Below are 23,914 nucleotides of genomic sequence, written 5' to 3'. Positions count from 1 at the left end.
TTTTTTTCTAAGTCTAGAGCAGGGCTTGCTGACCCATGCCTAGGGCTCTAATCTATCCTTCCACCCCTCTCCTCCGCTTTGGGAATCCTCTCACAGGTGATGACTGCAACAGTGAAACCTGAAGAACCTAGTACAGCTGTGTACACTTACCATGTAGATGTTTGAGTGTATTCGCTGTTGCAGTCCTGGTTTCCCTCCCTCCATCCTCCTTGTATCCTTTTCCCCTAGGGGGATATAAGCTTCCCACAGTGGCTTTTAGCCACCAGGACCACTTTACCTCATCACTTTACCAAATTTTTATACATATATATATATATATATATATATATATATATATATATATATATATATACATATATATATATATACATATATATATATATGTGTATATATATATATATATATATATATATATATATATATATATATATATATATATATATATAGATATATAGGACTACTGAACGAAAATTCAATAGTCCAAATCCAAATTCACCGAACACACTTTAGTGAAAGCGCTTTCGCTAAAGTCCCCAAAGTAAACACCAAAAAAAAAAAAAAAACTCATAACTAATGTTTACGCAGGGGGGCAAGCCCCCCACACACCCCCTACTTTTATTTTCTGACTCTGAGATCGCACTACAGTGGGGAAAAGAGAATATTCCCTCATCCCCCACTGTACTACGATCTCAGCAACAGCCATTCCCCCCTGATTTTCCCTATATCTTATACTTGGTGCTTTTTCGGTGAAAAGCACTTTCGCGAATGTATGATTGGTGGTTTCACTTGAGCATTAGAACAGATTATAGAGAGAGAGAGTGTGTGTGTATATGTATGAAACTAACAAGTGAAATGTTTGTTTTCAGTGTAGCTGTACTGAAGTATGGAACACCCAACTTGTCTTTAGTCATACAATGACAATATTGAGCAAAATGGTTGACATGATGGCAGATGTTGTAAGTGGCATTGACTTTGTATATAAATGTGTAGAATGTATGAATGTGAAGTACAGGATATTTTGTCACTCAGGTACTTACCTGTGTATTCTATTTATCCTGTTTTATTTTTTAGTTTGTATTGCTATTTCCCATTCAAGTTTAATATAGTGATTGCATAAAGCCTGCAAAACAGGACTTTACTTAAATTATGCAGCTTCTTTTTTGTCTCATGCATGGTTTTCTTCTCTAGTTCTTTTGAAATATTAATATAGTTTAAATTGTCAGATACATTTGTGGTGTTATTTTATTTCTCTAGTGAAGGTTACGTTCAGATTAGTGTTTTAGTTTAGCTACTTTTTAATTTGTTTCTAATTAGTGCAAATATTTAGATTCAAGTTCTTTTATTTCTGTTAATTTTATTTTCAGTTAGTTGATTGTAGTTGTGATTTTATCTTATGTTACTATATTTTAACTTTTTAGTTCTAATTGTACATTTCTTTTCATAGGGATTGATTTATGAAGGTATAATTTATTTTCAGGGTTTGAGTGCACTTTTTCTGGCACAGTGTTATGTGGCCGAATTATACGGACTGTTGCAGACTGTGTTAGACTTGAGGAATGCTTAATAAAGCTCACAGATTGATTTTTAAATGCTTACTGATGTGGAAAGAAGTGTTTAAAATATTTCTACTCTGTACTCAAAATGTGTTCATCATACCTTTTTATCAATATACAGTGTGTGTGTGTGTGTGTGTGTGTGTGTGTGTGTGTGTGTGTGTGTGTAATATATACTTTTCCCTGTATCCTCTGGGAAACTTCTTTAGAGCAGCCAATAGCTTTATGAAGCCAGTATCACAGTGAGTTCTTGTTTTGTTATATCTGTGCTATGTTTTTCTTTTTAAATACAGTATTTGGTTGATTTTTTGTACCAAGATTTAATAGGCAAGAACTCTGAAAAGCTGACATTTCTTCCTCAATTATTTCCCATATCAAATTCACTTTGTGACTTTTTGTTGACTAAAATATCAACCATTATTTTGGTACATCTATCCCTGTGCTTTCATAAAGATGTCAGTGTTGTTGATGCTTTTGGGTTTGGAAAAGCAGGCTAAAGCTACTTATTTCAGCATCTGAGAAGGTGCTGTTCCACATATTTAGCTTATTATTCTCATAAAGTCAACAATATACAAACAAGAAATGAATACTTCAGCAGTAAAATGTAGCTGTAACTGCAAAGAAGGTTGCAGTATTTTTTTGGCTGTTGCTTCTAATTTGCTATGTTTGTAAGTTAAAGCAACTCATTGTTTGTCGTATGGACGTTTAGTCTGTGAATCCAGAGTAACTGGCTGCCATCAGAAAGCCATGTTTAAGTCTTCATTTTGTTGCTTGATGTAGGGCCGTGGAGCTCTCCAGGATATCGACCAGCTGTCACTTTTTAAATCATTGTGCAAATTCTGTGCCTCCATAAGGACTGTGCGTGAAATTGTTCCAACTCTCCGTAAAGCTCTTGCATTGGCTCAGTCTGGCACTCCAGGTAAGGCATCTGTATTAGGTCCTACTTTTTAGGGAAAAATGTGGCATTATTAACTTTGTTTATCTGGAGGTCAGAGGTATTACTAAACGTGCACATATGTTATAACTGTTCTTAACGTGCATGAAAAAAGTCAGTCTAGTTGTTAGTTACTGTGGTAATTAATTCAGGAGTTGTTTACATTATTTATTTGTTTGTTTACCAGGTTAGTGAACTGGTCTGCTGACCCTTTTGTCATGACCCAAGCTCACTACTTGAGTACAAAGGATCACAATGTAAACAAATATGAGATACAATAAAAAGTACAAAAGTGTTGAGTACAACACATGCATATTATGTAACATGCCATTATATCAGCAACCACGTTTACAGTGTGTATTTACAATATGTACAAATGAGTATTGACTGGTAGTACCGTACATTGAGAATGCATGAATGCAGAATGATCAAATGAATTAACCAGTTAAATGGTAAGAGATTAGCTTGTTTACCTCTAGCCAGTGTGTGTGAAACATGAGCATTTCGCTTCCTTAAAGTGATCTCTCAATTTAGATCTTGAAGTGAAGAGTTTTTTTTCTGGCCTGATTTCAGAGAGGAATTGATTTCAGGTACTAGTTCCAAGCCAAGTCAAAGTTTTTCTCCAGTAGTTGATTTGAACTTGGGTCTGATAACAGAGAAAACAACATTTTGCTCATATCTTAGAAAGTAAAATTGATTTCTTATGGTCAGTTTAGGTATTAAAGGTGGGCACTGGTGCATTTACTAGAATCGTGAAATGGACTGAGCTGACAAAAAGTTGGACATGGTCTGAATCCAGCAGCCTGTTTAGTCCTTGAGTAGGACACAGTGATGTGTATAATTTAATGCAAGAATCTACATATTTTGTTCACTGCTTTTTGCAATGAGTTAGACTTGTATCTGTGGTGTTGCGGTAGCGTTGTCGCCTCGCAGTAAGATGCTGTCCGGTTCGATTCTTAGCTAGAGCATTTTCTGCGTGGAGATATTCGTGAATGGGTGTACCTTCGTTGAAGGTGGTGTGTCAAGGCTGGTAACTCGGCAAGTAAAAGTCCACTACCAATCATTAGCGGACCTGAGTTCCGCTGTGGCGACCCCTAACCGGGAAAAGCCGAAAGACGCAAAGAAATATTGCAAGGCCGAATTCTAGCTTTGAAGTAAGCACATTTCTAGCTTATGTTTTCAGTGCAGCAGGGGACAGTGATGTGATGTCTTGTAGCAGAATTTTAACTAACCACATGTTTTGTTTCTTACTTTCTGTATGTTAACTGAAAGTAGGGGAGGGAGCTTATAACATCCAAAAGTATTTTTGTTCTGTAAGAGTGGGTATGGTGTTAACATCATTGTCCTTAATTAACAGGTATGACCTGAACCCCATTAATCATTTTGTGAAGTGTTGTTAGCGCTCTTTACTCCCTTTGAAAATTAATGCTATTTGTGTTATACCACTGTAACCTGATGAATTTTGTATCATTAACCTGCCATCCTATAGTCTCCTCTAGCCTTTACCTCCACAAATTCTAGTCAGAAAAATTTTAACCTTCCTTGTATATGTGTGTGTGTGTTGGTGTTTTCCCACCTTAACTGAGATTTAACATGGCAAGCTAGTTTCTAAGGTGCACATTTTTTATTTTAAACAAGAAACATCTTTATTGAATTATCACTTATGATATAGGCAATCATACATTTATATAAATGAAAAGAAGCCATATTGATATATTTTCAGTTGCAAACATTTATTTATATATATATATATATATATATATATATATATATATATATATATCTCATTTAATCTTCTGTGCAGAACATTACATAGCCTAAGCCTTCCCTTAAACCTCATTCCTCCTCCAAAACACTTATCAGCATGTATTGTTTCCATACTTCCCATTTTTTATGTAATTTGCCTCTACTGTTTCTAAAGATACTACTTCCACTTTAATCTCTTTTACAATATTCACTAATTTTACTACAGTTAGTTTAAACTTAGATTACCATTTTCTAATAATTGTTATTTTTTGGCAACCACCAGAATTAAACTCAGCAAGGCCTTGCCATGTTTAGGCAATTCTGATTCTGTATCTTGGCTCAAAAATATAATTACCTCAGTTAAACCAATTTGCTCACCTAGTATTTTTGACAGGGGTAGTCTGCAGGGAGTTTTTAAAATCTGCCAAGTCATTATAGTCCCAAAAATATATTCCCTGTCATCTCTTTCTTCATCATCCTACATTCAACATTTTCAAACTACCTCAGGAAAAATGTTTTGGAGTATGCTTGGAGTATACAAATACCTAAGCAAACATGTCCAAGCAAAAATTATGAATCTTTTAGACTTTGTTGCATATTTGGGAGCCATACATATATGATCCCTTTGTTTCTTTGTGAATTGCTTATCCATTCTCCCTTACCAATACTTTCTAACCTCTTCTGATTGATTTTTATAGTTGTCCTGCAATATTTTATATGCCCTACAAATTATCCTTTTTAAACAGCAGTTTCTATTCTAGATTCTGCTAAAACAACTCTACTAGTGCTGGTCTTTCACATAGCATCCCCCTATTCTTTTCTATTTGCCTATACTCTTATCAGTTCTTGATTGGGAAGGCAATCTCTAGCCAGCAGTCCAAATATATTGTTCTGTTACCTTTCCCTCACTAATTATTTGCTCCCAGTACCTTGGTTCCTGTGCTGATTTTCTTCAGTAAATTCTATACCCCTCTTGGCTGTTTTCTGTACCCCTAATTGTAGTCGCCCTATCGGTTGAATCTCCTTTCTCCATTCCCATGCAGGCTTAGTTGTTGGAATACTTTCTGCTACTTTATGAATATAATATTCTGTATGGTTATTGTTATTCTCCTTAAGGATCTGCATCTCAAATCCCAGTCTATTCTTGTTTGTTGAGCCTCTGCCTGTTTTTGTCATCATCCCTTTCCACTTTGAATTATAGCTTTCTGCTTGTGCTATGTATAGTATTCTTAACTGTGTAGCTCTTAAATACCCCTTCAAATCAGGTAATCCCAAACCACCTTGTTCTGTTGGCAGAATCATCTTATCCAGCTTGAATTATGTCCTCTTCCTCTCCCAGATAAAATCCTTTAACTCTTTTTTTTTTTTTTAATTACTATTCAAACGTTTTGTTTTGGTTGTTAAAAATATGAATGACCTGTGTATAAAGTTAAAGGAACTAAAACATTTTCACTGCTTTTATTCTTGCTGTTCATGTCCATAAAAAAGCTTCCAGTTTCTCAGTTTTTGTATTATCTTTTGTTTAGTCTCTTCCCAAATATGTTTAGCTGCTAAAACATAATCCTTTTTAGCACATACTCCTAAATACTTAATTTTATCACTTCCCCATAAAAATGGATATTGCTGTACTGATTTGCATGTAGATGCATAGTTTGTTTTATCTTCATTAATTTTTGGTGGAATATAAATAGATGCCAGTGTAATCCTCTCCTGCTAGTAGCCCCTTACTACTACATATCTACTATTGTTATCTTTTTTCCCTCTTCTCTCACTATTGGAGCTCCTGTAGCAGTTAATATAAGTGCTCCCATTTTACTTTGTCGCAGATATTCTGCTGAATAACCATCCTGAAATCCTTTCTTTATCAAATTCACATACAAATGTGTCTCATGTAGCATAGTTGTTTGCTTTCTGCATTTCTTAGTATAATGCACTGCCTTTCTTGAATGTACATGTAAGACCATTCAGATTCAAAAATAATATGGAAAGTGTTGCCATTATGATAAGAAGTTATTATTCCCACATGTTATGTATAACAGCTTTTTAAATATCTAGTTTCAGCTTTTGTGTTGCATGCATACATTGTTTGGCAAGTTGATCTTTTATACAGTTGTTTCTTGTCATATCCATTTGAACCTCTGTCATTTCTTAAAATACTTTTTGTTTTAATGAAAACCCTCAAAGAAGCAAACACACTCCAAAACACTTCCATAACCTATTAACTTAACAAACAAAATTATGTACATTTTCAAAATAATGAGGTTTAACTCTCTTAACAGGAACAATTGTCACAGATTGACCGCTACTCATAGGCTTTAATTAACCTATAATGAAGGCTATCCAAGCTAAGAAATGTAGTACAACCTGTGCTTTTACCTACACTAAGTGCTGTCTGTTTTTGTCTAATCTTTATTCCTCTCTCAGATGTAGAAAACTACTTGAATGCTTTCAGAAAACATTATCTTTTAGACATCAGAAAAAAGGTATTCTGTTTTTATTGACCCTTATCAGCTTATCTCCATAGAAACATGAGAACCAGATACACAGTTGCTTTCGGCTACAAGCTTTTCGTGTTGTACTGAGAAGATTCATTTGCTAAAAGAAAATTTTCAGTACATTTAGTGTTCTTTTATTTGCTTGATTCCACTTAAAACTTGTTATTAGAACAAGCCAAGTGCCTTAATCCAGTCATTCTCCTACACAAAAGTAAGAAAAACTGAACAGTTTTAATTGTATCATACTCTGTGTACCTTTACAACCCATTCTTCACGTCAACAACCTAAGATTATATCTTATTATCTTATACATGCTTTTGTCTAATCTTTCTTCTCATTATACTGTGCAGTGCCTACATTTCTTAAAACTAAATAAGAAGAAAAAGGAGAGGGTACCTGGTTACTTTAGTATCCCTGTAACACCCAAAAATAACTGAAAATGCGCTGCTTTGTAACATACAGTATATAGCACATTTTATAAAAATGCTGTTAAGAGCAAAAATTGTTTTACTTGTAATTATGGCTTTCCTTCCTCTTCCTGTCTCCTTTCTGTTCTTCTAAACATTAATAGCATGAAGTAAGACATATGCTTTGGAGTCCCCAACAAGTTTAACAAAGTCAGAAAAGTCCAATATTTCCAAGTTTTCTTGTTCTGCCTTATTTCACAAATGTGATTGATGCTTTGTAATCCCACATTTATTCATTAATTTACTAGGTATTGGTTTTCTTCCAGTTGAGCTCCATCTCCCATCGCCAGCCTCTGGTTCATTTTCAACTTACTCCTTGTTCTTCTAGTCAACTCCTCTACTTTTTTCTATCTCTCAAGCATTTTCCTTTGCATCGTTGGAAAAGGTTTCACTGGCATAGTCTCTCTCTCTCTCTCAGCTTTATTTGAAGAATAAGAAGCGCTGTACCCTTCTGTTTGATAGTTCACTTTTTGTTGGGCAAACTTTTGTATTTCCTCCTTAGCATGTTCTGCATCAGAAAATGACTTTGAACCTCCAGGAAAAATATTCTGAAGATAGCTGGATGCAGCAACTTGAATCTCACACCTGCCTTTCTGCATTCCCTGGTTGCTGCAATAAATTTACTCCTTTTCTGCCTGGTGTGCAGTGAGTAATCATTTTCTACAAACACTCTACTGTCTCCAGTTTTTAGTACTTTGTCCTTCTGCCACAATTTTCTCAGTAAAGATGCAATCCTAGCAGCAGAAAGAAATAATTCTATTAGAGGTCTTGGCTGCTTTCTCTTGGCCAGGTTTGGAGCATATACACAATGTGCCATTTCATTTAACATCTCCTGCCATTGAATACCAGTCTAGTTGCTTATTTGTGCTTTCAGAAAATTAGCACAGTTTGTTCCTTATAGTTTCTGTGGTACAGCAGAAAGTCTCGGGTTTTCCAAACGTGCTGTGCCGTTTAATATTACCATTTTTTTGAAGATCTCTTCTTGAGCAGTCTCGTACGCAGCCAGCCTTTTCTTCATTTCGTCTTCTGATTTCTGCAGTTGTATCAGCACTTCTGAATGTCAAGCTTCTTCCATTTTTTCCAGTCTTTTCTTATTTGAGTTGATATACTCCTTCAGCATTTTGTTTATTTTAATCAGCTCTGAGCACAGTTAACTTATTTTTCCTCTAGATTACTGGAAGTCATGTCTTGCATCAAAGCTGGAGCTTGAACTGCTTTTTGCTGAACAGCTCCAGGATTCTTTCCAGCCAGTGTTTTCTCCTCACCTTTTGTAATTGGTTTTCTTTCAGGTTGTCTGAATTTCTTCTCTGCTGGCATCCAGGCAGTGCAGTTGCTAGCAGAGTTGGTGTTACAGTTTTGAGGCTCCCAGCAAATGTCAAGTCGTGCCCCCCTGAGGACTTCCAGTCAAGAAAAATCACCCTGTCACTGCCACTTCTCCAAAGCAACATTTAATTCATGCTGTAGAATTTTAGGAGTAGTACTCAGACTGAACTGCAGTTACAATGCTCTTACATTGCAACAGACCTGTGTACCACATTATGCTGACCCATTTCACACAGGGGCCGTTCACAGTTATGGACATTTAGTTGCAACAATGATACAGGGCTGGATCTAGGTGAAATAGTGCCATAGGCATTAGCTACTGTTTCAGCCCCCCAACCCATAAACATCCCCTAGTGCTCTCCACTCTTTTCTCCACATCCTGCATTTTAAAGTTTTCATTTTTACACAGCCTTTTCATCCAGTGATGGCTTGAACAGAAATTATGATCAAGGAAAGAAATTAATTTTTACTATTCCACTTTAGTTTTCCTTACATCTTTTTAACCCACCTTTCCTGACCAAGACAGCACAGTAGTAACTGTTTATGAAATAACTTGATTAAGCCATGGCCTCCAGAAGCCATTGGGTTATAGATGCTCTAGAATGCATTTTATCAACCCTTTAATCTGATGGTGACCTAAATAAATGTCATAAGTAAGAAAAGAATTTCAGTCTTATTTTTTTTCTTTCAAAGAAGATACAAGTTGTAAAAAGCTGACAAAAATACTAGTTCACAGAGAACTAGCAAGACAATTGTTGTGAGGATGCACAAATGTTGTATGGAAATACTACCTGCCTCTCTACCCTACAGATGAACAAAGTTGCTGCCTGTGCTTCCCTCTGGTGTTAAATTGATATGAAAGCAGAGGATCAAATGGCCACAGTCATGTATTTCAAGTAAGTGTTATCATGCATATACATAACATGCCTCCTCACCCTTACCCCTCAAAGACTGCCATCTTTATACATGCCTGATGGGTAATCATGGAGAAGGTAAAAAAAGATAATGATTGCAGTAATGTATTCCACTTTGTTGCTCCTAGACAGTACTGCCACAACACAAGATATAGTGACCTTCTTTGTCCACCTCAAAGGTCTGTTGGAAAAGTGAAATAAAAATGATCACGCTGTCCCCAGCATCAACACAAGCTATAATGACCGCCTATGCGCACCTCTAAGGTTTGATTGTGATGAAAATTGAAGTAGTATTGACCTCACCTCCCCCAGTGCGCCCCCCCCCCCCCACACACACACACACACTCTCTCTCTCTCTCTCTAAAGCAGCCTTCTTTACCCACCTGTGAGCAGGGCCAGAATTAAGTCCTTATCAAAATTCATTTTTACAGTCAGGAGTGTGAGACTCATAGAAACTCTGTGTATATTGTGTGTTTGTGTGTGTGCGCAGATAAAAAATCAGTGATTTTTAAAAAATATGCACATTTTCGACATGGTCACCTTCAGGGAAACTGGAGGAATTCCATTTTACCTACTTCATGTTTTTGAGGTGCCGGGGCTAACCAGAGTGCCTGGATAGATGCACACACAGGCAGGGAGGGCATGAGCTCCACACAGTAAAAAAAAAAATAGCAAGGAACTTAAACATAGCAAAGCACTGACAAATGGCAATGAACAGTTGTTTTCACACACATCCTCATCCCCCCAAACCACCAAATATAGCCACCTATCATGTATAAGGTCTATGTTTGTGATAAATGAAAGAAAACATGGCCAGTTTTTAAGTCTTAAATACACAGCAACCACACACACCCCCACCACAGGCATGATGGCAGTGCTGTTGATGTTTGTGCTAAAAAGTAGAATAAATTACAGCCAGCTTTTTACTCTTACATTGCAACACACACACACACACACACACACACACACACACACACACACACACACAACAGCATTACTAGTTTTGCACTGATTTCAACAAATATTAATACATTGTGAAACACTTGTATATTTTTTAACAATCATCAGACAACAGAAGGGGTAAGTCACGGGTAATGCATACCTTTCACTCTCACTGATGTCATACAGTGTTCCCAATTTGCCTCATAATTTGGCTCTGCCCCTCATAAAAACAAGTTTGATTTGTTGGTAAATCATCAATATACAATGACTGGCCATTAGCATTCAAAAACGAGCACGCTGATTGGCCAGCCCAACAAGCGTGCCTGTTGTAAATCGATAATATACCAACGGGAAAAGGTCCGGTCACCCGGACTTTTTCCCATTAGTATATCTCGTATTTTTTTTTTTTTTTTTTTAATACAAAACGAAAACAGAAGAAATTTTACATTTGGGATATGGCACAGAAATAAAAGGATAATCAGGTACATTGTACAAAACTTAAAAAACTTGCCTGATTATCCTTTTATTTTGTCTGTCCTGACTCTCCCTAACATAAAAAGTCTCCCGGTTCTTCTTTTTTATTGATTATGACAAAGAAGAAGAACCAACGGAGATCTTCCTTTCTCCATTGCTACCTCTTCACAGCCCTGATGTACTGCGTAAGCGTTGGAGCACAAGTCCGATATGCATGTGCAGTACATCAAAACAAGACAGCAATATACCACCAGCTGCAGAAGAACACTAATGCGCCGTTATACAAAGATATTATTTAAGAAAAGTAAGTATTTTTTTTCTTAAATAATGTCATTGTATAATAGCAGTAACCGACTCTGTGGTTGTGGTATATTGAAATTTACCCACAGTTGCTTTATTTAATCACTCTGGCTTCACCCTTGTGATTAAACCACACCAACCATGGGTAAATCTTCAATATACCACACCAACGTCGTCAGTCATTGCTGTAGTATTACAGCCAGTCAATAAATTGTTAAAAATGCATATTGATGCAAAATGTGTTATTCTATTAACTTTAAAGTGAATTAAAGTAATAATTAAAATGTGTTCCTGATTTTGAGCAGTTATTCTGCTAGTATTTTTGCCTTTGCCAAGATTTCTTGAGCAAAGACGTTGAGAGTTACTGTATTTGTTGCTCTGCCTGTATTTATAAAACTCCCTGAAAGAGAAAAATCATCCCTGAAGATGGGAAGCATCAGCTCTCCTTAAAATTCAAGGTAGGAACTGAGATTGATCACTCTGAACTGCTGATCTCTAGTGCTTACCTTGCTCATGTTCATTCAGTGATTGCTAGCTTTATCGTAACAGGGTTATATCACAACCTTTCTTTTGATAAAGCACATAATCAGAAAATGAATATTTTTTACCTCATTTCCCCCAACCAGCAGCAGCTTTTGTGGTACCCCTACACAGTCAAGGATGATTGGGGACCCCCCTTGCAGCCACAGGTGTTGTAGGTGCCTAAAGCTGGCTATGATGCTAGTTTTAGTGGAGAGAATGCCCACAAGCAGGGTTTAACTAAGTTAAGGGTATTGTCAGTTTTAAAACATTTAATGAAATTGTGAAGCCTTTTACTTGACAAAACACTGTTAGTATAACCAAAAATATATTTCAATTTTAAAGGAGATAAAAATATATATGAGTTATTACCCACCAAGATTGCTGCATTAGCTTTTGTTGATTTGACAGACATGTTACAAAATATCAGAACAAAATAACTTGCTGAGGTTAAGGCCACTCCAGGACCAAGGGGCCCCCAGCGACCACAGGGTTCACTGATGCCTAAAACTGCCTATGCTTACTAGCTAGTAAGCAAAGTTTACCCAAAAAGATAAATTCACTGGCTTTCTTTTCTTAGTTTCTGTTTTCACACTGGGAGTGCTGAAATTATACTGTTACTTATTGTACAACGATCTTGGAAGTCACGTACAACATTGTTAAAAATAAGTTATGTACTTACCATAATGTTCCACCTGTGATGTCTATCTTCATTTATCCTTGATGGATAGGTCTGGCTCCGATATCGGAACTGTCTCCACCATTATTACAGCACGCTTCAGCCAAAAACTCTCGAGCTTCTCCTCTACCCACTATCCCTCTCTCACAATTACCTCAGATCGAATTTGCAGATAAAGTATAGATAGTGGAAAAGGAGGCCCAAATGGAAGCCATATCTGTTATGCTTGAAAAATTGCAATAATTTAAGGGTGTATAATCCACTCCATCAAAAAATATCTTTAAAGTCCGGGGGATGGAGGGAGGGGAGTCAAGGATAAATGAAGATGGACAACACAGATGTAACATTATGGTAAGTTCAGAACTTCTTTATCTGATGTTGTCAGTGTTCATTTTATCCGTGACAGATGGGACAGAGTCCCCAGCTACCTAAGATCTTGGATGGACTCATGGAAGGATATTGTTGAGCACCATTGAACCAAAGGAAACTCTTCCCCTAGAGACCAAGTCCAATTTGTAATGAGTAGTAAAGCTATGGGGAGAAGCCCAGGTTGCTGCTGCACATATATCATCCATCGAAGCTCTAGATTGGAAAACTGCTGAAGTGGCTACAGATCTTGTAGAATGGGCTTTCACAGGCCTAGACAAGGCTATTTCATTCTTATCATAGATAAATGAAATGCAGTCTTTCAGCCATCTGGCCAGAGTTACCTTGCTGACTGGCTTACCCAGCTTTGCACTAGAAAAGGAAACTAATAGTTGGTCAGATTTTGGAATGAAGATAGAAACGTAATCGTCTGTGAATGTCTAGTAAATAGTACTATCCACCTTTGTTCGAAAAGTTTGGAAAGAAAGCTGGTAAATTAATAGCTCGATTGATATTAGGTTCTGAGCCTACCTTGGTAAAAAAGAGGGATTTGTTCGTAAAGAAACTCTATCTGTGGGAAATCAGATAAGGAGGTTTACATGACAAGGCCTGAATTTCTGAGATCCTTCTGGCAGAGGTTATAGCTACCAAAAACAGTGTCTTCCAAGACAAATGCTTCAGATCACATTCTGCAGAGGATTCAAAGGGAGAATGTACTGTGGCCTGTAACACTTTTTAGATCCCAAGGCGGTGTCGGATCTTTGAAAGGAAGAGTGTGCCTCTTAAAAATGGCTTAGAGTCTATGAGAGGCTAAAGAACGTTCTTCCAAACCATCGTGGAAATTGGAAATTGCAGCTAATTGTAATCTGATGGTAGAAGAGGAAGCTCCAGCATGAAAGATGAGCTAAAAAGTCTAAAATGTGCTCTATAGAAGCAGAAAAAAGGATCAATATGTTTTTCATGAACCCAGATGGTAAATCTTTTCCATTTGCAAGAGTAAAGTTTACAAGTAGAAAGTTTGAGATAACAGGATTTGGTGAACTGAGGAGGAAATATTTAGATGCCTGGCAACTAGTGGAACTGGAGTAACCATGCTGTCGGCTTGAGGTTCAAAATGTCTGGGTGAACAAGTCCATGCAGATGGGACAGAAGGTCTGGAATCCAGTTCAGAATCTAGGATTGTTGAATCTGATAAGGCCAAAGGAGGGGGAGCCAAATTTGTCAAGGCCAAAAGGGAGAAATGAAGATTACTGTGCTTTTCGACCTGAGTGCTTTCTGTAGGAATTTCAGATTTAGAGGTATTGGGGGAAAAACATACAAGAGAACAGGGGGGCCAGTTGTGGAAGAGAGCATCTTTTGGTGACTACCCCAGAGGGGAATCAGGGCAAAGTAATTGCTGCACTCATTTAGGGGAGAGGCGAACAGGTCGCAGCAATGTTGGCCCCACTGATGGAAAAATCTTTTAAGTCACTACTGGATTGCAAGACCACTTGTGAGGCTGAAAGATACATCTACTCAGTTTGTCTGCAATCGCATTGAAACTTCCCAGAATATGAGTTGCTATTAGAAAGTGGTTGGAAGAGATTGCCCACTGCCACACTAAGCTTCTCGACAAAGGGGATAAGACCTAGTTCCTGCCTGCTTGTTGATGTACCAAACTAATGACGTATTGTCTGAATTGCAATTGCCACTGAGGAAGAGCTGTCTGAAAGGCCTGCAACACTAGAAGCATTGCTCTTAGCTCCAGGACATTGATGTGCAAGTTGGCCTTTAAGGGGGACCAGATGCCTTGGACAGTCTTGCCCAGAAAATGCCTCCCACCCTATCTGGGAGGTGTCCGTGATCACTTTGGCCGTGGGCTGTGGAAAAACAAAAGGGGAGACCAAGGAGAATTTGTTCAGAATACATCCACCAAAGTAGATCCCTCTTGCAATAATTGGTGATCAGAATTTGGTCTGACAAGGGTTGGCAAAGTATAGACCACCGAGAAGCTAGTAGCCATTGCAGAATTCTCATATGAAACCTGGCTAGAGGGACTACAGTTATTGAGACTGCCATCAACCCTAGAGTTTGAAAACCTAGTTGAGCAGAAACCCTCTTTCTGTGGGCTGTGTTTTGAACTTGTGCTATAATTCTTTGCAGCCTCTCCCAAAGAAGTGATGCTGTAGTTGTCACCATATTTAGCACATCCCCTAAAATTCTAAATTTTGCATTGAAGTCAATTGGGATTTCTCATGATTTACCGAAATTCCCAGGTGGGCACAGATATTGAGAGTCTAATCCCTGGCTGCTAGCAGCGGATGCCTTGTCGAAGCAGTTATGAGACTGTCATCTAATTACAGAAACACCCAGAATCCTTGCAGTCTCAAGTGAGCTGCTACTATTAACATGCATTTGGTGAACACCCTGGGGCTGTGGTGAGACCAAAGGGCAGCACTTTGAATTGGTAATGACTGGCTCCCAGCCGTAAGCAAAGAAACTTCCTGGAGCATTTGTCCATCTTTATCTGGTAATACGCATCCTGAAGATCTGTCAAGCACATTCGGTCATCTTTCTTCAGAAAAGGAAAAATTGACTGTACCATGACCATCCAGAACTTTGTTCAATGAAGTGATTTGTTCAGCATGCTGATATCCAAAATTGATCTCAAGTCCCCTATCTTTTTGGCACTAAAAATATCTTGAGTAGGTTCTGGATCTTTCTGGTTTGGCGGGACTTCTTTGACTCTCTTGTCTAGCAGTTTTTGAATTTCTTGTACTGCTGCATCCCTCTGGCTGGAACCTCAGGGTTTTTTCGTGTACATGGGGAGGATGAGAAAAGGGAATGATATAGCCTCTGGATATGATCCGTTGCACCCAGGAATCTGTTATGTTAACCAGGTATTCATGTGCAAGGATAAGTGTCCCTGACTGCATCCAGAGGAAGACAATCAGGCCACCCTTAAGAAGTGCTGAAAAGGCTTACCCTGAAAAAGAATCCCTGAAGCCCTGGTTCTGCAGACCATGTCTGTCACGGGGGTGGCATTTTCGATTTTGGCCACCCCCAGGGAACTTCCTCCATGTGTATCTTGGAAAGGCCCTTGGGATTTTTTGAAATACATCTTACCACCACTCCTCTGGGTCCTAGAAAAGGACCTTTGGGGGGGTGGAAAAATGTACACCCACAACAGAAAGGGTCTTACCATCCTTCTCATAACTGGAGAAAGTCTCTTTTACTTTTGGGCTAAACAAGGATGTTCCGTCAAAAGGAGCATTGATGAATGAAGACTTTAATGGTTCCACAAAGTAACATAGGCGTATCCAGGCATGTCTACTTATGGGTAGACCTGCACCTACTGCTCTGGACATCCCTTCAGTTGCATGTGGATTAGCCTCATGGATGAATTGGACACAGACTCTAGGGTGGCTAGCTGGGAAGCCACTTTCACTTGGACTCCCCGAGCCACAGCTCCCGCCATAGTATCTGATAATTTCTTGATCATATCCCTTTGAAGTCTTGTAAAGTGTGCCAGGAAATTCAAAGACCTTGGAGCGAAGGTTGAAGCATAAACCCGCTTCCCAAATCTATCCATAGCCCAAGACTCCCTATTGGGTGGATGGATAGATGAAGCCTTCTCTGCTAGTTTTTTTTTGTGGCGACCACTGTGACCATGGCATCCACCACTAATCCCTTGGCCCAGAACTTTTTATCTTCAGGGACAGATAAGATTTTGTCTGGTTTCTTGGGAATTTGTTTGGTGTCTGGAGCCTTCCACACCCTCTGTGAAATCACCTGAATGAGTTCATCAGTAGATGGGGTCACCCAAGAAGTAGATGGATGAGTGCCGAAAGCCTGCAGGTAAACAGATTCTTCTGAGGAAAGGTTTTGAGACTTCCAGGCACCCCTTTACTGTAAAATTTTTAGGATGTCTCCAAAGGAGACCTTTCCAGGCGTTTACCATGGGGACCCTTCCCCCTCATCAAAATCTGTGTCCTCAATGACTGATTCCTGAGGGGAATTAAATGCTTAATCTTGTACATGTTTTTCTGATGGACCACCTCAGGGGGATAACCTAGAGAGGTGTCAGAAGATGACAGAACCTGAGTCTGAGAAACTTGAGACTTCAGCACCTGCTGTCCCAGTGGAGAGACAGCTGGAATAACGGAGCCAGAGGGGAGGTACCTGTTCCAAGGAGGAAGGTACCAACTGAGCCATTGTAAGGGACGGGTCCCTTTACATCACCTCAAAGGCTGGTCCACCCGAAGAGGGAAGGGAGCCCGGAACTGAGATAGACTGCCTCAGGACTGTGGTCACTCCCCACTCCAAAGAACTCACCCTTGAGACAGAAGCTGGAGTGGAACTAACTTGAGCCAAGTCTGCAAGGAGCAGGGACGGCTCTGAAAAACCTGGACTTGAGTCCTTCCCCTGGGAACCAACAAGGTAGCTATGGCTGTGAGAGGTCTCTGAGGCTCTGAAGCTACCAAACAGCTCAGGGGGATTACTGGCTCTGTAGAGGTGGAAATGTCAGGTAGCGGTATAGTCAGTGGCAGGATACTTGGAACAGAAAACCCTAAGGCCTCAGAGGAGGAATGGTCACTGTGGTGAAAGAAGGCTGTGTTCCAAGACCCAGAGGAGTCAGAACTGAAAGGGGGTTTGTACGTTCTCTAGCCCACAAGATTTTATTCGCAAGTCTCCCCACATCCAGCTCAGATGGATTTTTGGTGGAGAGGATCGAAGACCTTGATGGAGGTTTAGGCCTCTGAAGAAAAACTTCTGAAATCTTACCAGCGAAGGTGTCTACAGATGGGGAGTAAGTAGTCCTGGGAAAAAAATTCCTCGATTCAGATACTGTAGCTTGTGCTGATGTAATTGGTGCCATTGAAGAAGGAGATAAATTGTCCTGCACTGGAACCTTTGACGTCGAAGGACCTGACATAGTTGTTGGTGCTGGAGCAGTAGTCGTCGCCGGTAATTTAGAGTCGGATGCTTCCAGAACAGAAGATTTCAATTTCTTAGTTCTCAGAGTTGACGGAACTAAGACGCTCCTCTCTCTGCCCTTGTCCACAGAAGATGAGGACAAAGGGGAGGAAAATCAGTTTTGGCTTTTTCAGTGGTAGATAAGGCGTCACTGAAGGCGGAGGGGATCAAACCCTTTAAAGTAAGTTTGTTACGTCTCTCAACGAGGGCCCAGTGACTGAACCCTTGGCAAATACTGCATTCCTCTTGTAAGTGAATGGGACCCAAGCAATAAATACAAAGGGATTGAAAGTCAGAAAATGGGATTTTATGCCTGCACTTCTGGCATGTTTTAAAATGAGAAGGGGCTTTAGCTTTCTCAGCCATCTTAAAAAAATTACGTCTGGAAAACAGATACTCACATGTGCACTCACACAGAAAAGTTTGAGAGACAAAAAAAGAATTGTTTTTGTTAATTTTTCCCCTCAAAAAAATATCAACTATGATAGTTTAGAGATGCGCCAAGGTGTACAGGGAGAGAATATCAACAATGATATTTAGAATTATACTAAAGTGTATGAAAAGATAGAAAATATTAAATAAAAAGGCAGAGAATCTAGTAGAGAAATAAAATAGACAAATCTCTAAGAAATAACAATAGAAATTTACCTAAACCCAAAGAAATTGGAGAGCACTTGCAAAATGCGACCATTTCAGAAAAGCAGCAAATGAGATCGGAGGTAATTGTGAGAGAGGGATTGTGGGCAAAGGTGTAGCTCAAGAGATTTTGGCTGGTGCGAGCTGTAGTAATGGCTGAGTCGGATATTGGAATGTGACCCATCTGTCAAGGATAAAATGAAGATTAACAACATTAGATTATCTGTTTCATGTATCACATAGTAAAGATGCACTAAACCAAAAATTGTTTCATCCATCTTCAACCCCTTTTCCCATTTTGCACATGGGGTCAGGGTGTCACTTCAGCAGTGATGATCATCTTGAGCCAAGGTTTACACTGTCAGGTGGCTAGCCCTGCCATGGTAGTTTGTTCATACCACTCACTCACAAGCACACACACCTATGGCCAATTTAGTGTCCCCAATCCACCTACTGCATATCTTTGGAATGTGGGAGGAAACAGGAGCACCCAGAGGAAACCCACATGACTGCAGGGAAAATATGCAGGCTCTGCACAGAATGCACCCCAGCCAAGAATCGAACCGAAGCACCTGATTACTGCACCACCACGACCACCTCCAGAAACCAAAAATTGTTTCATATGGTATAAAGAGACTTTTATTTGTATATGCTTTGGAGAATGTATAGATGTTCATCTTGCTTCACTGTTGCAGTCATTACAATTAGGTTATCCTGCTGGCAGGCCACCCGCAGTCGGCCTGAATTCCAGAGTCTAGGTCCGGCGTCGGTTGCTGTTGCCTCCTCCCTGACGTCAGTGCGCCAGGGGTATAAAAGATGCAGCCGACGCCATTTTCTTCAGTCTTTCTTGCCGTGCGGTGCCCGAAGCAAAAGCAGTTCGTAAGTGCCAGTTGGCCGACTCCTGAGATTTTCAAATTCGAATTTCAGATCCGAAGTCTTCATTAAAGCTAAGTACCCCGTTGGGGAAACGTTTTTCTTGCTCCAGACCGATGTCAGAAAAAGTTAATAATTGTATTTCTTGTGGGAAGCAAATACCTCATAAGGATTTTCATTCTTACTGTATTCCTTGCCTAGGCCCAGACCACAATGTTGCTAGTTGTAGGTTTTGTGCTAGATTTAACTAACACACTAAGCATCTGTACGATTTTGCATTTATTTACTTTGGCAGAAGATTCAATTATATAATGCCGTCGGAACAGCCGACTACCGGAGTTTATAAAAAGCACAAAGAAAAGGAAAAGGACAGGCATCCGAGGTCCAAAACCGATGACAAGGCTTCCACTAGGCCTGTCGCCAGTTCTCAGTGAGGCGCTTTCGCAGCCCCTGACGCCCGCTACCTCAGAGCCACAGGCTGCTTCAGATTCCCACGTGGAGCTGACTAGGCCGCTGGAAACTCACAAACTATTCCCTCAGATGTGTCCGGAGCCACTGAGTAGGCATCGGCTTCTGAGGGTGTTTTCAGGCCTACACAGTTATATGTGAAACCTACTTCAGCTTCAGACAAAGACTAAAGCAGCTCTAAAGACAAAGAAACAAGTACAGCATTCTCCTGGACAGGCCACCATGCCTAAAAAACAGATGCTTAAAATGGCCGAAGACCTAATTACTTTGATCAGGTGTTCCCATCCCCCTCCTGATAAGAGGCCTAGGCAAGAGATAGAATACAAATCTTCAGATCAGATTTCCATTTCCTCTGATTCCTCTTCTGAACAGGAATATTCTCTTCCTTCCTATGAGGATTCTGATGCTGAAGAATCTATCTCTTCAGCCTCTCCTCCTGAGGATTATTCTTTTGGGGAGACACTGCATACTATGAGGGAGCATTTCCACTAGGAGAGCCAAGATTACTCAGAATCCAAGAAAAGGCTCAGAGACTTCCTTTTATTACTTCAGCACAGGCCCCTTGCTATCCCACCTGTTTTAGACATTGTAGATGATATATTTTCAGAGTCCAGTCTATCTACAGACACTTTACCACCAGCTCCTGTTAAGCCAGACAGATTCTACAGGGTTCCTGATTCACATACATAAATTTCTTTATAAAAACCCTGCTGCTGACCCAGAAACTATCTCTCAGGGTCCCAAACGGGTCAAGGCTTCCACTGCAAAAAAACCTATCCCCTCTGATAGGGATTCTAGGGCCCTGGACAGATGGGAAAAAGATTTATACTTCTGCTACCTTGTCTGTAAGAGCTTTAAATTGCCAATTTCATATGCTTAAATATCAGCAATATCTTATGTCACTGCTTAAACAGAAAATGTTAACAAATTCAGAATGTGCAGAAAACAAAGAAATGCAGGATTTATTGCATGCAGCTGAACAAGTAGGAAAGCATACTTTGCAATGTGGTTTTGATTCTCTAGAGGCCTCCTGCAGGGCCGCTGTTACAGGTTCTGTCATTAGGAGGCATGCTTTGTTAAAAGAACAGAATCTGCCTGATCATGTTAAAGCAAAACTATTAGATGCTCCATTACAGCACGATACTTTGGTGTTAAAGCAGAAGAGGTGTTGAAGAAAATGGAGGACAAAGCTAAATCTATGCAAACAGTCAAGGATTTCTTGCAGGTACAGCCTCCCAGATTTAGCAGGAACTGGCCTACAAACAATTGGTCCTTTCCAGTGTCAGACAGGCCACAAAGAGGCAGATACAGACTCCTCAGAGGCAGATCACAGCCCCAAGGCTCATACAGGCCTAAACAATGAGGTGCTTCTACCTCCAAAAGCGGAGAGGAAAAATCGCAGCCATACAGGAAAAAGTCTCAATGACTTTCCCCTGCCAGCACCAAGCACTTATCTTCTGGCAGCCCCTTTGGGGGGAAAACTAGCACTTTCTTCATAAAATTGGCACATGATCACCCAGGACAAATGAGTCCTAAATATCGTATCACAAGGCTACAGGTTCCACTTTCACACCCTGCCAAGGCCAAACGGTATGCCAGACCTACCATGCAATCAATGGGCAGAGGCACAAAAACAAGTTTCATCCCTCATGGACATGAGAGCTATTCAGCAAGTACCACAGCAAGAGCAGGGACTAGGATTCTACTCAAGGCTATTCTTGGTGCCCAGAAAGGACAAAGCCTGGAGACCAATACTGGACCTGTCTATCCTAAACACATTCCTGGATATTCCAAAATTCAAAATGTTAACTCTGCAGCAGCTTCTGCCCATGCTGGGCAAGAGGGCTTGGCTTGTGACTTTAGACCTAAAAGAGGCATACCTGCATGTCCCAATCAGACAATCATGAAGAAGATACCTTAGATTTATAGCTGGCTGAATGCATTACCAATTCTCTGCACTGCCCTTTGGCTTATCTACTGCGCCCAGGGTCTTCACAAAATGCCTGGCACCAGTGATTGCATTTTGCAGACAAAGAGGAATACAAATATATCCTTACTTGGACGACTGCCTTATTCAAGCAGAGAACAAGGACATTCTACTACAGCATCTGGCTTTTGTAAAAAGATTACTAACAGGTGTAGGGTACACAGTAAACGAAAAGAAATCAAAACTCGTACCCTCTTAAGAGATAATATTCCTGGGTGCAAGCTTAAATACAACTGCCCAGATGGCTTATCTCACGCCAGACAAACACATTAACTGACTACTTATTTCAAAATGTTGGCAACAAAGACCCAGTTATCTGCAAGAAAAATTCTGCAGGCTTTTGGCTTCATGGCATCCTGCATTCTGCTAATTCCATATGCAAGACTGCATATGAGGAAACTTCAATGGTATCTAAAAAGTGTTTGGACTCAACATTGCCACAGCCTGGAAATAAGAAGTTATGCACCTACCATAACGTTCCATGTTAGTTGTCTTCTTCTCGCCTTCTTTCTTGCTGGATGGGTTCAGGGCTGATCCTCGGCTCCGACTCTGCCTACTCCTAAAGCTCGAGAGCTATTTACTGGCTCGAGGCCTCCCCATATCCCACAATGCTAGGCGTCCGATACCCAGATCTCGTTTGGCAGAGCTAACACCATGGAAAAAAATTTTTAAGGACACCTGTCCAAACTACAAGGTTTACCTACAGTACTAAAAACAGAGGAGGACGTAACCTAGATAAAACTCAGCAAAGGAAGAAGGCCTCAAAAGGGATTCTTCTCTGTCTGTCCAGGCTAGGTGGATGGAGGGTGGGACGCAAGAAAGAAGGCGAAAAGAAGACCACTAACATAGAACGTTATGGTAGGTACATAACTTCTTAATGTTAAGTTGTCTATCTCTCCTTCATTCTTGCTGGATGGGACAGCGTCCCTAGCACCTTAGCCCTGGGTGGCTCATCGGAACAGACTCTTGAGCACAGTGGAACCAAAATCAGCTCTACTCCTGGAGGCCATATCCAACTTATAATGTGAAATGAAAGTATGAGGAGTAGCCCATGTGGCTGCAGCACAAATAGATTCCATTGGTAGTCTTGCTTGAAAAGCTACCGACGTAGCTAATGCTCTGGTGGAATGAGCTTTTGGTTTTGTAGGGAGTTTTTTATGTCTCAATTGATAAATCAAAGTGATAATAGAGGCCAACCACCTGGATAAGGTTACTTTAGAAACTGGCAGGCCCTGCTTGCCCTCAGCATAGGATAGGAAGAGTTGGTCCGATTTTCTTGTTTGTTTAGTCCTATCCAAATAAAAACGTAATTGCCTGTGAACGTCCAATTGGTGTAACTTTTGTTCAGCTCTGTTCGAATAGTTAGGAAAAAGGACAGGAAGATCAATAGCCTGATTCAGGTTTGTCTCGGAAGGAATTTTGGACAGAAAAGAGGGATTAGTCCTGAGTGAAACTCTATCCTTGTGAAACGCAAGATGAGGAGGATGAATACAGAGGGCTTGAAGTTCCGACACTCTCCTAGCTGAGGTGATGGCTACTAAGAAGAGAGTCTTCCAGGAGAGCAATTTTAAGGAACAGGAGGCCGCAGGTTCAAAGGGAGGGAGAATCAAGGAAGTTAATATCAGGTTTAAATCCCACGGAGGCGGGGGATCTCTAACCAGGGGCCTAAGTAAAATAGTCCCTTTAAGAAAGGCCTTACAAAGTTTGTGGGACATGATGCTGGTTTCTGACAGGCCAGCGTGGAAATTAGCGATAGCCAATTGGACCCTAATGGTGGCAGACGAGGATTCTGCTCGAAAAAGTTCTGCTAAAAAATCTAGAACGTGATGGACTGGGGCTGTAAAGGGGTCTATATTTCTAGCCTCCACCCAGAAAGAGAAAAATTTCCACTTACTAGCATAAGTCTTCCTGGTAGCAGATTTGTGCGAAGAAAGGCTGATTTCACGCACTGGCTGAGAAATATGTGGAAGCCTGGCTAAGGTTGGAAGTGGAGCAACCAAGCTGTGAGGTTGAGAGACTGAAGGGATTGGTGCAGCCCACCCGACTGATGGACCAAGAGGTCTGGCACTGGGTCCAGATTCCAAGGCTGCTCCAGCAGGTGACGATGCAGGAATGGGAACCAAATTTGTCGAGGCCAGTAAGGGGCAATGAGGATCATCCTGGATCCCAATACGGTTGCTTTCTGAATTAGTTTGGGAATTAAAGGAAAGGGTGGGAATGCATACAGAAGACCCCGGGGCCAATTGTGAACTAGAGCGTCTCTGGGGGAGTGGCTGGGGAGG

General features: G+C 40.3%; 1 protein-coding gene across 1 annotated transcript in view; it reads left to right on the top strand.

The window, feature by feature from the left end:
- Nucleotides 1-23,914, top strand: part of ILVBL (ilvB acetolactate synthase like) — a 790,151-nt gene that overhangs the window by 157,281 nt on the left and 608,956 nt on the right. The window contains exon 5 of the mRNA XM_044080826.1: nt 2,334-2,472. Coding sequence (XP_043936761.1) covers nt 2,334-2,472 — 139 coding nt within the window. The remainder of the gene's footprint in view (nt 1-2,333; nt 2,473-23,914) is intronic.

The sequence above is a fragment of the Protopterus annectens genome, chromosome 8.part0 (assembly GCF_019279795.1).
Source record: "Protopterus annectens isolate FY-2018-M chromosome 8.part0, PAN1.0, whole genome shotgun sequence".
Taxonomy (NCBI): domain Eukaryota; kingdom Metazoa; phylum Chordata; order Ceratodontiformes; family Protopteridae; genus Protopterus; species Protopterus annectens.
This window is presented reverse-complemented; position numbering and strand designations above follow the sequence as displayed.